Genomic DNA, 14,756 nt, shown 5'->3' on the forward strand with positions numbered 1-14,756 from the left:
AAAACGTCTCTAGCATCACCATTATCACCATTAACAGCGTCACAATATGGCCGGCCGGATCAAAGGACAACGCAGATCCTTTTCCTAAACCTTACCTTTTAAATTGACCTAGCCGGAGTGATTAAAGGACAACACAGATCCTTCTCCTAAACCTTACCTTTTAAATTGACCTAGCCGGAGTGATGAAAGGACAACGCAGATCCTTCTCCTAAACCTTACCTTTTAAATTGACCTAGCTGGAGTGATCAAAGGACAACACAGATCCTTCTCCTAAACCTTACCTTTTAAATTGACCTAGCCGAAGTGATCAAAGGACAACGCAGATCCTTTTCTTAAACCTTGCCTTTTAAATTGACCTAGCCGGAGTGATTAAAGGACAACACAGATCCTTCTCCTAAACCTTGCCTTTTAAATTGACCTAGCTGAAGTGATCAAAGGACAAAGCAGATCCTTTTCTTAAACCTTGCCTTTTAAATTGACCTAGCTGGAGTGATCAAAGGACAAAGCAGATCCTTTTCTTAAACCTTGCCTTTTAAATTGACCTAGCCGGAGTGATCAAAGGACAACGCAGATCCTTTTCTTAAACCTTGCCTTTTAAATTGACCTAGCCGGAGTGATCAAAGGACAACACAGATCCTTCTCCTAAACCTTACCTTTTAAATTGACCTAGCTGAAGTGATCAAAGGACAAAGCAGATCCTTTTCTTAAACCTTGCCTTTTAAATTGACCTAGCCGGAGTGATCAAAGGACAAAGCAGATCCTTTTCTTAAACCTTGCCTTTTAAATTGACCTAGCCGGAGTGATCAAAGGACAAAGCAGATCCTTTTCTTAAACCTTACCTTTTAAATTGACCTAGCCGGAGTGATTAAAGGACAACACAGATCCTTCTCCTAAACCTTACCTTTTAAATTGACCTAGCCGGAGTGATCAAAGGACAAAGCAGATCCTTTTCTTAAACCTTGCCTTTTAAATTGACCTAGCCGGAGTGATCAAAGGACAAAGCAGATCCTTTTCTTAAACCTTGCCTTTTAAATTGACCTAGCCGGAGTGATCAAAGGACAACGCAGATCCTTTTCTTAAACCTTGCCTTTTAAATTGACCTAGCCGGAGTGATTAAAGGACAACACAGATCCTTCTCCTAAACCTTACCTTTTAAATTGACCTAGCTGAAGTGATCAAAGGACAAAGCAGATCCTTTTCTTAAACCTTGCCTTTTAAATTGACCTAGCCGGAGTGATCAAAGGACAACGCAGATCCTTTTCTTAAACCTTGCCTTTTAAATTGACCTAGCCGGAGTGATCAAAGGACAAAGCAGATCCTTTTCTTAAACCTTGCCTTTTAAATTGACCTAGCCGGATTGATCAAAGGACAAAGCAGATCCTTTTCTTAAACCTTGCCTTTTAAATTGACCTAGCCCTGACCTGACTTTGCGGAAGGAAGGACGGAGTGAAAGGCCTTTTAAGACAGTCAAGCCAAATTATGTGCGTCGACTCCGCCTTAAGTTGAGCTCTAAGAGACAGGCCTTCTTCCAGCACGACGCCCTTTTCCGAACACTTAGTGGAAGCCCATCCTACACTCGAATTGTGGACAGGATTCGAACCCGTGTGCTTGGAGACCCCTCAGACCCCAAAGCGCGCATGGTTCCACTGTACCACGGCGGCTCCATTGATATCCCTGCCTGTGCATCATGGTCATACAGTCACCGTCCTCTTCATCACCATCACAAAGCTTCTCTCGCGTGCACGGAACACCCTTGCCGCCCTCAATACACACACCGTGGCTCGTGCTCTCCTTGTCATGATATCAGGTAATAAAAGAGACTATTGATTTCTCATGTTGAATTTATTTTTTTAAGGTTTATAGAACGAAGAGAAAAGAAAAAGTCATATGGTTATTCGTAATTCATGAAGTAAGTTGGTTTTAGTTCAGGTTTAGTTCAGATCGATGAATGGCAATGATAGGACTAAAAAAAAGGAAATAATCGAGGCAAATTTTCAAGGTGTGCATCTGTGCGTCACTGGGCGGGCAGGACACTTGTTGAGAGGGTCACACACTTTGAAGACCTTCCTGGAAAGAGAAAGGAAACACTCTCTTATTGATGACACCTTTCTTGTTATAAACTAAACTGTATTTTCATGATCTTTTTTTTTTTTTTTTCAATTTCTTTGCTATTTATTGACTTATCACACATTAGCATCAATCTACGCGTTGATAAAGTTACAATTTGGATAAGTTCCATCTCATCCATCTCATAAATCATCTTAAAATGGGAGAGATCACCACTTCCATCCTCCCTGACTGGACATACACCCATATCCGCGACCGTCGTATTCAGATTGTCTTAGAGAGGCCACACGTATCTTACACATTTGGTACCTTCAACAGTGTGAATTTGATTTTTTTTTTTTTATTATGTGTTTTAACGTTTTATTGAGTTGTATAGTATATTTTGATATTTTGTAACTTTTGATTGTATTGTTTAATCGCTTTTAGTTAATGTTCTTATAACTTAAATTCATCCATCAGTCAGCTTCATAAAGTTTCCACGTAAACGCGACAAAATCGGATTAGTGAACAGATATATCGAAGTTAAAAGGGCAAATATGTAGACAAATACTTACTAAACACAGCATTTACAGTTGGCATCATCATTGCATGTCCCAGTTTGTGACTGCTGAAGGTCAACGGGACAATTATCAATGTAGCATCTCCCTCCTTCACTGCAGCACTGAGCGTCTGGCTTACATTTCTTGCAGCACTTTGTACGACAATCAGAGTCAAATTTGTAGTCCCCAATATCTCTACAATTGGAGCCAAACACAACAGGATTGGGATTGGTAAGGCACGTCGCATTCCAACACTACGATGGAGAACCACGAAGGAAGATTAATATATTTCTGATCAATTAATCAAATCAGATGCTTAATTTCATAGAATTTCAATATACTTTTGAACAGTATTTAGGATGCATTATTCCTCAACTCACAAGAAATGAGGAAAATATAGAAAGAAAATAAAAAATCAACAAATAATGAACTGATTGACCAAACTCAGCGAGACGTAGCTCTGCGTATTAATGAAGAAAACAGGCATTTTTTGATGTACTGTAAATAAGTGTATCATTGTAAAGAGAGAGAGAGAGAGAGAGAGAGAGAGAGAGAGAGAGAGAGAGAGAGAGAGAGAGAGAGATTTACACTTACTGTTTTTGTGGGGTCCGGAATGCAACACTTACAAAATTGAGAATCACAACAGCTTCCGGTAGTGCTCTCTATAAGATCTCCCGTACAACGTTCATCTGCATTGATACAGTGTCCTCCTTGACTAGAACATGTCGTGTCGGGAATGCACGCCTTGCAGCACATCTCCCTAGATGACTCACAGGTGTCATTTGACATATATTGTAGCCTTTTATTCCTACATCTGTTTCTACTAGTGCATACTGTACCATATGCATCAGCGGTACAGGTGGAGTCCGCATTAGAACACTGATTGGAAAGAAGTGGATAAAGTCACGTTTAGCAATAGTACCCACAATGAAATGAAATAAGTAAATTCTCGACATTTACTCGTACTTTCTATTTCAAATATTCACACAAATTTCATTATATTTATGTTTTTTTAAAGCTTGAAAACATGTCCTTATATCAGACACACACACACACACACACACACACACACACACACACACACACGAGTAGTGTAGTGGTTAGAACACTCAACTCACAACCAAAAAGGCATGGGTTCGAGTCCCGGGCTCGTCGAAGTAAATAGGCAAGCCTCTTAATGTGTAGCCCGTTCACCTAGCAGAAGGTAGATACGGGATGTAACTGGAGGGGTTGTGGCCTCGCTTTCCCGGTGTGTGGAGTATGTTGTGGTCTCAGTCCTACCCGGAGATCGGTCTATGAGCTTGGAGCTCGCTCCGTAATAGGGAAAGCTGTCCGGGTGACAAGCAGACGACAGTGGTGGTGAATTACGCACACACACACACACACACACACACACACACACACACACACACACAGTATATAAAAAGATGTATGATACACTAACCGGGTCTGGAACACAACATTTACACTCATCGGCACAGCAGCCTCCACCGAGTATGCTCTCCCTATATCCTGTTGCACAGTTACCACTTTTGCTGACGCACATGCCTCCTTCACTAGCACATATTTGATCAGGTGTGCAAGTCTTGCAGCAGGAACAGCTACCATCAATACTAGAACATTCGTCGCTGGAGATGTATTCCTTAGTCATGTCGCACATGGTCACATTAGCCACGCACCTTCCAGGATTGTGTCCTCCGATGCAGCCAAGTAAAGGGTAGCACTGATGGAGAGAGACACGGTTACGGTTATTTCTATATGTAAGTCAGGAAAACATTCCAAGGACAACAAAAATTAAACGTCGTGAAACTTTCCTCTGAAATGAAGTATGATCATCAGTAGACCTAAATACAGAAGGAGTTTACAAGAGAAAGGGATGAATGACTGTGAGCACTGATAAACTCTTGCTTTTGAGAGATGGACAGAATAGGGGTGAGAGAAAACGAGAATCTTTTGCAGAAAGAGGCTGAAGACAGTCAGTCAGAGAAGATAATTTCATACGACGTAAAGTTTTTTATTGCATGTTATCAAATAAAACAGTATGAGTGAAACATTCCCACACATGGGAAGAATACTCCTTACATTGGCGGATAAGGCCCTTGTACAGAGTTAACAGTGGAAGGGGTGAGAAAAACTGGCGGAGACACCTCAGGAAGCCTAAGATCTTAAAAGCTGTTTCAACAAGAGATGAGATGAGAAGTTTCCAGTTTAGATTATGCATAAAGACAGACCGAGGATACTCAGTGTAGAAAAGGGAGACATTTGAGTGCCACTGAGGAAGAGGAGATAGTTGTCTGGAAGCTTGTGCCGGGTTTATAAATAGAGGAATTGAGTTTTTGTGGCATTGAACACTATTAAGTTTTCTCTGCCCCAATCAGAAACCTTAGAAAGATCAGAAGTCAGGTGTTCTGTGGGATCTGTTTACCTCCTCGTCTCTTAAAAAGACGTGGAAAAGATTTCTCTTAAGTGACATAAATCCAATGGTGAGAAGTGGACAGCACAGATAAATTTAGTTAGACAGTGACTCTGAAGTTGTAGCTGGATGGTGGAAAAGCTTGGGCATGACAGCTAGTTAAGTCGTTGCCCACATAGACACAGCACCCATCTTTGGAATGAAAATGAAGATGAAGAAAGAGGGAACTGAAAATGACCTGTCAGTTGCCACAGACACCTAAGGTTGCAGAAATCATTGATGAAGTGTGTGCGTTCTTAGGTGCATGCAGATTTGTGTGAAGGAAAGTTGTCTTTAGAGGGCAGACTATGAGTGTTCTCTTGAGTTGTGAGACAGAAAGGGAAACGTTCAGTGAGGTTACAGCTGCCTTTAATTAATAGTAAGTTGATAAGACCCGCTGAAATAGAATACTTTTTTTTATTTATATCAAGTGGGTTTTTCACGGGAATTTATGGGCTAAAGAGGCTACTTTTTGTGGTACCTCCATCTCAAAGCCCACCCGCTAGGAAACCATTGCCCCGAGTGAGGAAGCCCAACCTACACTCTGGCCGTGGACAGGATTCGAACCCGTGCGCTTGGAGACCCCTCAGACCCCAAAGCACGCATGGTTCCACTGTACCACGGCGGCCCACTCCCTTATTAGACCAGAGCTAGTGCTATTAGACACTGCATGGAATAAGTTTCACATGTATTGGGATGGAGATGAGATTCCACTGCTAGTCTTATGTTAAAGGTGGTTGAATCCAAAGCTTTTCGTCATATGAACTCCTCTCCTCTGATTGTCTTCAGCCTCTTAGTCACTGCCACGATGTTGAATCTCTTGCTATCTTTCACTAGTAATTTCATGGCAACTAGTCTTCTGATATTGCTAACCGCATGCTTTTCCTTCTCCCACGGCCTCGCACCACAAAATTTAATTCTTTCTCATATCACTATTCTACCCACCTCTCTGAATCATTCATCCCTGCCTTCCTTCTTTTGTATTTCTATCTTCCTCTTACTTGGACTCTTTCAAAAGGCTTCAAGACATTCATCGCTTTCTTTTGACTAAGTTTTGACAGTGTTCGAGAACCGTGTCACCTCAGTGGCTTTTATTATTGTTTTTTTTTTGTTTTTGTGGTTCCTCATGGCCGTTTCCCTTCCTACATAAGAAAAATGAATAGATATATTACACACTGAAAGAATGAATGAACAAATAAATGTACAAATAGATGAGTGAACGTGCTTTGAACATTCGTGTAGTCCAACTTACGGCAACACAGCAGATGCAGTCTCCACTAGTGCATCCGAAGTCAGGATGGGGTAGGGAGCCACATGGACATTCATTCCCAGCACCGACACACACACCACCTGCTTCAGCACACTGGGCGTCTGGGGATCCACAAGGTACACAGCAGGAACAATTACCTCCGGCGCATGTTCCATCAATGTAGTTGCCACCGGTACAGAAGTAAGGGCTGCCCACACACTGGCCAGTACAGTTATCATCTTGACAGGTGTTACAGCAGCTTCAATAGATAAGTGCATGTGTGTAAGTGAGTAATGTTGTACTGTTAACCCCTTCAGTACCATGACGTGTTTCCATATTCATTCTAGTGACTATTTGGTGATTCTATACACCTTCAGAAACTCATGTGGGAGATTGAAATAGTGAAGACTGTGGCCATTAATCTTCTGACCTCCATAGACCATTCCTGATGTCAATAAATTGGTCTAATAGTACCAAAAACTCAAGGTAAAAATGTGCTCCAGTACTGAAGGGGTTAATATCAGTGCCAGTACATAACTATATAATACGTGAAAATAATAACCATGATTAGCCACAGTCCGTCGAGCCGCCGCTCCTTGACGAAACATGTTTTTACTTCATGCAAAGATTTAGCATACAAGCAGTGTAAGCCTAAAAGCTACAATGTTAATTTGTGTGAAGGAGGCAACAAATATAATAAGGACATGCAATATAATGACAAAAATATCAATAATGCGAACATATATAACAAGGATTGGCAGCAGGAAATAAATATGATCGTAAGAGAAATAATAAGTGAATAAACAGTTATAGATCACAAATTCTGCAGCGAGACAAGACAAGCCTTAATTGGTCTCTTGCATATATTGAAAGTAAGTTTTTTTTTTTTTTATACCATGTGGGCTTTTCACGGGAATTTATGGGCTAAAGGGGATACTTATTAAGGGTACCTCCTATTTCAAAGCCCACCCGCTAGGAAACCGTTGCCCCGAGTGAGGAAGCCCAACCTACACTCGGACCGTAGACAGGATTCGAACCCGTGCGCTTGGAGACCCCTCAGATCCCAAAGCACGCACGGATCCACTGTGCCACGGCGGCCCAAGTAAGGAGAACTTAATTCTTTATCATAGGGCTATTGAAGAGTTGAGGCCCAGAGCTAATAATGCTGTTTTTGAATAATGTGGTTCTAAATACTGGACAGATTAAATTCATATTATGATTTCGAAGGTTTACAACATTAATTGTTAACTTAAATATCGTGGTGTGCCTTTCATAAAAATATAAATAAATAAATATCGTGGTGTGCCTTTCATCATAAATCTGGCCTCAGAAAATACATGGCCAGTAGAATGATTTTTTTAAGAGGAAAAAGATGCATGTTAGAACCTTCTTTTGGGGTGTAACTAGTCTGTTCAGAAAAGATGGCCGCGTACAAACCCCTATTGAAATACAACATATTAGGAGTGCAATCCACAAAACTATAACGATCGAGAGACTACCGCCGTGAGAGCACACACCCCCTACCGAAAGTGGTATCCATGAATGAATGGCATGCCGTTAAAACGTCCTTGTTTACTAAATATACAAACAACTTCTCAAGGTGCTCAAGGTGTCGCAAAGCCATCGCTATCTCTTTATGTCAATATTGACACTCACAAAATAACCTCTCTTTAGTCTCATCCAGGCTGTGCCACACAAGAAACAGGATTTTGTGATGCACATAATTAAATCTTGGAACAGCCAAAATATATATTACAATGTCAAAAAAAAATATTCAAATTTCCCCACGCTGCCGGCCCGCCTGTGGAATAAACATTTAGCTGTGAACAATGGCCACTCACTTATCCCATTGTGCTGGCGCTTCTTCTTTTGCCTCGTAGTTTTTGTGTCAAGCTTGCTGGAAATCACTACACCCCTGACACTACAGCTCTTTACCAAGGTTAAGGTCCCAATTCAGTTAAGTCATTGTTTCCTGGTTTTCCTGGCTCAGTAGACATATGGAAAGGATTGTTAACCCCTTCAGTACTGAGACGCATTTTTATCATGAGTTTTGGGTATGATTAGAAGATTTTATTGACATTAGGAAGGGTCTATGGAGGTGAGAAGATTAGTGACCAGAGCCTCACTATTCTAATCTTCACATAAGTTTCTAAAGCTGTACAAAACCACTAAATGTTGAGCAGAACAAATATGGAAACACGTCTTGATACTGAATGGGTTAAGAGTGTTGGCTGTGGTGAGGAGTGAGTAGCTGTGGGGTCGTTACGCTGTATGGAAGTTTACAAACAATATGCTACTCCTCAGCCAGGCAGAACCCAATGGTGCTTTGTTATTAGCTGTCATCGCTCGTGACTTTCGGCATCCTATGAACACTTTTGGACTGGTTAGCGACATGCACGCCCAATAGCAACAAGTGTTCATGGATAACACTTCTGTGATCTCGTTGCGACATCGCTATGAGACCTGTTCGTTAGTTAGGGCTTTGTTATTACCGACGCTCTGCCGACAAGTTTCATGGATTCTAGACCAGGTGTGGGTAACATAGTGTATGATATATGCTGATCATAGATTATGTGGTAAGGTTACTGCACATTTTATACAAAATTCCACTAGTTTTTGAGACCTTGAAACAAGTTTGATTGATGATCCTTTCAATTCAAGTTTCCATCTATCTTGACACACAGACATCTTGTGTGATTAACTTGTTAATCACACGATATATATATATATATATATATATATATATATATATATATATATATATATATATATATATATATATATATATATATATATATATATATATATATATATATATATATATATATATACATATATATATATATATATATATATATATATATATACACACACACACACACACACACACACACACACACACACACACACACACACACACACACACACACACACACACACACACACACACACACACACACACACACACACACACACACACACACACACACACTTTTACGTACTCTTATAGACAAACACACACACACACACACACACACACACACACACACACACACACACACACACACACACACACACACACACACGTCTTTACGTACTCTCATAGACAAACACACATACACACACACACACACACACACACACACACACACACACACACACACACAATCACACACACACACACACACACACACACACACACACACACACACACACACACACACACACTCTTTACGTACTCTTATAGACAAACACACACACACACACACACACACACACACACACACACACACACACACACACACACACACACACACACACACACACGTAAACAAATCCACATTTTGGCTTACAGACACACAGTCAAAACTACACCAGCACCCATCACCGCCATCATTATCTTTATCATCATCATCATCATCATCATCATTGTTACGACTGTGTCCAACATGATCGTCAATACTGTGATTGGTGTACAATGCGCACAGCGGTAAGAAGGACGGAAAGAGTGGCATTCCTTACTCGCAGTATTTGCCACATTCCGTCACCGTGAACTCGTCTTCCAAACAGCCCCCCTTAGCTCTGCAGGTGCCAGAACAGTTGGCTGTGTCGCATTCTGAAACAAAAGTATTGTCGTAACAGCTAGCGGTGTTACAATATCACTGTATTACAATATCACTGTATTAGTGTGTGTGTGTGTGTGTGTGTGTGTGTGGGTTGGGTTGGTGGGTGTGGATGTTTGCGTGGGTGCGTGCGTGTGTGCATCCATTCGTGTGTGCATCTACGCGCACACACAGTCTATGCCCTCCAATTATGTGTTATGACTTGTGCTCTAAGATCTCTATTTTGGAATGCATCGGGTGAGGAACATATGGCAAATATATCCACCCAAACTGCTCTAAATAACTTGCCAGCATATGCGATAGTTAACTGGTTCGCGACTCGACCGAAGTCCACGTGTGATACCTTGTGTTCTTACCTCGCGGGGTGTCAAGGAATACGATCAGAAATTTGCTTTCGTCTTTAATCTCTTTATCAATGATGCTGGGGTAGTTAGAGTGAATGATGATAGTGGAGATCATGAGAGTAGTCTATAGGAAGAGTCATTCTGAGCGTAGTGACCTAACCTAACCTAACCTATCCTAACAAACAAGAACCTAACAAACCTATTAGGTAGGCGGTGGCGTGGTGGATAGGGTGGTGAGCGTGGGATCCCACCAAGTACGGCCTTGAAACTTTGCCCTTTTTCGAGTGGTTTAAAGTCACCTACACATCACCATGATACTCAGGTTCTAGGTGGTTACACTAGAGATGCGTTTCGGTGGTGATATGTACCCTAATATGGTTACCACTATATTGCCATCGCTATTTTATTCATTTTTTTATTTCTACCACGTGGGCTTTTCACGGGAATTTCTGGGCTAAAGGAGATACTTTTTAGGGTACCTCCTATCTCAAAGCCCACCCGCTAGGAAACCGTTGCCCCGAGTGAGGAAGCCCAACCTACACTCAGACCGTGGACAGGATTCGAACCCGTACGCTTGGAGACCCCTCGGACCTCAAAGCACGCATGGGTCCACTGTACCACGGAATTATGGATAGAAACTTAACAGCGCTTCCGATACTCTTCAAATTACCTACCTGCGCTATAGGCCACGACATGAAATAAGAAAAACTCCTGGTCAACCCAATCTTACCTCCTACCACAAGTACTAATGATAATGAGGGGCCCAAAAATATCCCCAGGTCGGACACCTCTCCTGTTAAAGACCCCAAATGCCTTGACACCTCCCTCAACTTTTTCTACATTAACTTCTGCAACATTCGCGGTCTTAGATCTAATTTTCAATCTGTGGAACACCACCTCTCCTCTACTAAACCTCGTCTTCTTTTCCTCCCCGAAACACAACTGTCAATTTAAAGCAAAACTTGAGCAGTTCTTACATTACATACCGAACGAGTAGCACCCAACGAACCTAATACCAGACTGGTTAGCTCGACGACGGGCGGACGGCGAATTCACTTATCTTGGGAAAGCGACCCAACCACGACCCTAGCACCTCCCGGCTTTAACTGCTTCCAACTCTTTCACAGGATTTACAGGTGTGTGTGTGTGTGTGTGTGTGTGTGTGTGTGTGTGTGTGTGTGTGTGTGTGTGTGTGTGTGTGTGTGTGTGTGTGACTTACCAGTGCAGCAAGTCCATCCTATGGAGCATGAAATATCGGGTACTGTTACGTTACAGAAGGATGGTAACGTGCAGTATAAGTCAGGAGTAAGATAACATTCCGATCTGGTTAAAAAAGAAAAAAAAAAAAAAAAAAAGACAAACGAATTAGTAGGTTTTACTGAGTGAAAGATCACATATCTCTGAGAGAAAAAAATATCAACTTATTAATCATGAAATGCTATGACAATGAAATGGTTCTTAAGTAGATAATATCATACCCCACCCCTCTCTCTCTCTCTCTTATATTTATACCACGTGGGCTTTTCACGGGCGTTTCTGGGCTAAAGAGGATACTTTTTGTGGTACCTCCTATCTCAAACCCCACCCGCTAGGAAACCGTTGCCCTGAGTGAGGAAGCCCAACCTACACTCAGACCGTGGACAGGATTCGAACCCGTGCGCTTTGGAGATCCCGCGTACTCCAAAGCACGCATGTTCCACTGTACCACGGCAGCCTCTCTCTCTCTCTCTCTCTCTCTCTCTCTGTGCAATATTTTGATTGTATTATTTTTATCTATTGTGTTTTTCCACTTGATAATTTAGAAGACTGAGATTTTTTCAATTTGTTTGGTAAAGATGATTATCGCAAATCTCCGTTACATGTTCTTGGTGATTTCATTCAAGTTTTACCATTAGAATATTCCTGACAGTGATCTTCTCAATGCTTATGTTCTAATGTGCTGGAATGCAAAGGCCAATTTTTTGCTTTGAAATCTTGTAACAATGACGTTTCTCTTTTTTCGTGTTACAGTTCATTAAATCTGTGCAATTCACCTCGGTCGTCTGCTGGTGGTGATTTCATTCGTTTTTTTTTCTCATAATAATAGTTGTATTCCTCTTCATTTTGACTCTTTTGTTAAGCAGTGTTTTGATCAGTTTGGAGTACAAATTGACGTGATGGGATTTTGTGAAACCCGCTTGACTGACTACATAGCTTCACTGCATGCATTGCCATATTACAACGCTTTCTTCAACAACAACACTACCCATGGAAGAGGTCTAGCAGCTACTGTTTGAAATGTTGTATCAATGGTCTTGGTGGGAGAGCCAGTGGTAGTTCACTTACTGCACCACTGGTCCACTTTACCCAACCTTCAAGCGTTTTGAGGGAGGCACAAAGAGCTTCGGGGCCGCCGTGGTACAGTGGAACCATGCGCACTTTGGGGTCCGAGGGGTCTCCAAGCGCAAGGGTTTGAATCCTGTCCACGGTCTGAGTGCAGGTTGGGCTTCCTCAGTCAGGGCAACGGTTTCCTAGCGGGTGGGCTTTGAGATAGGAGGTACCACAAAAAGTATCCCCTTTAGTCCACAAATTCTCGTGAAAAGCCCACATGGTACAAATGAAAAAAAAAAATAAATAAATAAATAAATAAAAGACTACCCATGGAAAAGGTCTAGCTATTTATATTGCAGCTGCTGTTTGAAATGTTGTATGAATGGTTTTGTTGGGAGAGCCTTCAATACAGGAACACATTTTTACCTTCAGATTTGTGTACGATTAAACCATTTTATTGACATTACCAAGGGTCTATAAAGGTCAAAAGATTAATGGCTAAAGTCTTCGCTATTTTAATCCCCCACATGAGTTTCTGAGGCTGTATAAAATCCCCAATAATAAGCAGAATGAAGAAGAATATGCGTCATGGTACTGAAGGGGTTAATGCACCACTGGTCCACTTTACCCCACATTCACCTGTATCATGGTAAAGGAACATACAAAAAAAAAAAAACATAAAACGCTACCAATGCTTTCAATTACAAATAAGTAATCACAATAATTACATTTTAATCAATGATTATTATAAAAAAAATATCATGATTTGATTTTGATTATCAGAAAAAAAGAATTATGATTATGATTTGATTATAATAACGCATTTTTTTTTTTTTTTTTATCATGATTAATTATGAATACTTAATCACAGCCACACACACACACACACACACACACACACACACACACACACACACACACACACTTACAAATGATATCGAGCACTCCCGTGGGCGTAGGTATTTGCCTGAAGAAAAGAGAAAATTAGAATTTTTAGTTGTCTTTAGATGTTCGTTCCTCTTCTGTCTTACAAATATATATTTCATGTATGTATTAGGTGCGTCTATATAGTAAATTCCTTATATAGTCCGCAAATTAGACAAGGACCGCAACAAACTCATCAAACTGGATCATTCTTTCTGCAAGAATGTGTGGTAAATAGAATTCAAGAGAGGATGCGTTGCTATCAAACAGAAGTGCTCCAATTACATGGCAACTCCCGGGAGCGCCAAGACAAAAGGGCAAGTCTCTTAATGTGGTTGTGGGCTCACTTTCCTAGTGTGTGGAGTGTGTTGTGGTCTCAGTCCTACTAGAAGATCGGTCTATGAGCTTTGAGCTCGTTCCGTAATGTTGAAGGATAGCTAGTAGACGCTCTTGGTGAATTATACACACACACACACACATACACAAACGAACACACACACACACACACACACACACACACACACACACACACACACACACACACACACACAATGCCGTGCTCGGGCCCGGAGCGTTTTGAGGGAGGCACAAAGAGCTTCTTGGAAAGCCTATGTCTCTTCCATTAATGTTCACACCCCTCTTACGGATTTCTTCAACAAAGTCCGCCGAATTGCTGGGAAGTATTCTGCTCCTTCCTTGTTGTCTGCTGGGCAAACGGTGGCAGATCCTAAGACTGTCGCCGACCGCTTTGCAAAACACTTTGCGAGTGTTTCCCGGAAGGATCCTGCAGCGCCCGGTGCACGTTACCGCCACAGTATGGAATCTCTCGGCGTCAACTTTTCTTCGACTGGATGGAAGTCTTATAATGTTCCCTTCTCTGTCTCTGAGTTGCGGACCGCTTTGTCCCAGTGTCATGACTCTTCTCCTGGTCCAGATTATTCCTTACGCCTTTTTGCGCCACATGTCTGACCTTGCTTTTACCTTTTTATTTTTTTATAATATGATTTGGCATACCGGTGACTTTCCATCTTCTTGGGCTGTGGCAGTTGTTCTCCCATATTCGAAGCCTGAGAAAGATAATCTTCAGGCTACAAACTACCGTCCTATATCTTTGACATTTTGTATTTGTAGTGTTGGAAAAGATGGTTAATGTAAGACTCATGTGGTACTTGGAGAGGGGAACTATTTGTCATCGGTACAGTACGGCTTCCGAAAGATGAGGTCTACTACTGATGCTCTTTTATCCCT

At 41.5% G+C, this 14,756-nt stretch overlaps 1 protein-coding gene across 1 annotated transcript in view; it reads right to left on the reverse strand.

Annotated features, from left to right (window-relative positions):
- Positions 1-1,823: 1,823 nt before the first annotated feature.
- LOC123506040 (keratin-associated protein 10-6-like) overlaps positions 1,824-14,756 on the reverse strand; it is a 15,268-nt gene continuing 2,335 nt past the window's right edge. The window contains exons 2-9 of the mRNA XM_045257877.1: positions 13,514-13,551; positions 11,494-11,597; positions 9,830-9,923; positions 6,311-6,566; positions 4,051-4,329; positions 3,201-3,485; positions 2,622-2,860; positions 1,824-2,067 (exon numbers count right to left, since the gene is read on the reverse strand). Of these exons, the coding sequence (XP_045113812.1) occupies position 2,067; positions 2,622-2,860; positions 3,201-3,485; positions 4,051-4,329; positions 6,311-6,566; positions 9,830-9,923; positions 11,494-11,597; positions 13,514-13,551 (1,296 nt within the window). The 3' untranslated portion in view covers positions 1,824-2,066. The remainder of the gene's footprint in view (positions 2,068-2,621; positions 2,861-3,200; positions 3,486-4,050; positions 4,330-6,310; positions 6,567-9,829; positions 9,924-11,493; positions 11,598-13,513; positions 13,552-14,756) is intronic.

Source organism: Portunus trituberculatus, chromosome 2 (genome assembly GCF_017591435.1).
Source record: "Portunus trituberculatus isolate SZX2019 chromosome 2, ASM1759143v1, whole genome shotgun sequence".
Lineage (NCBI taxonomy): Eukaryota > Metazoa > Arthropoda > Malacostraca > Decapoda > Portunidae > Portunus > Portunus trituberculatus.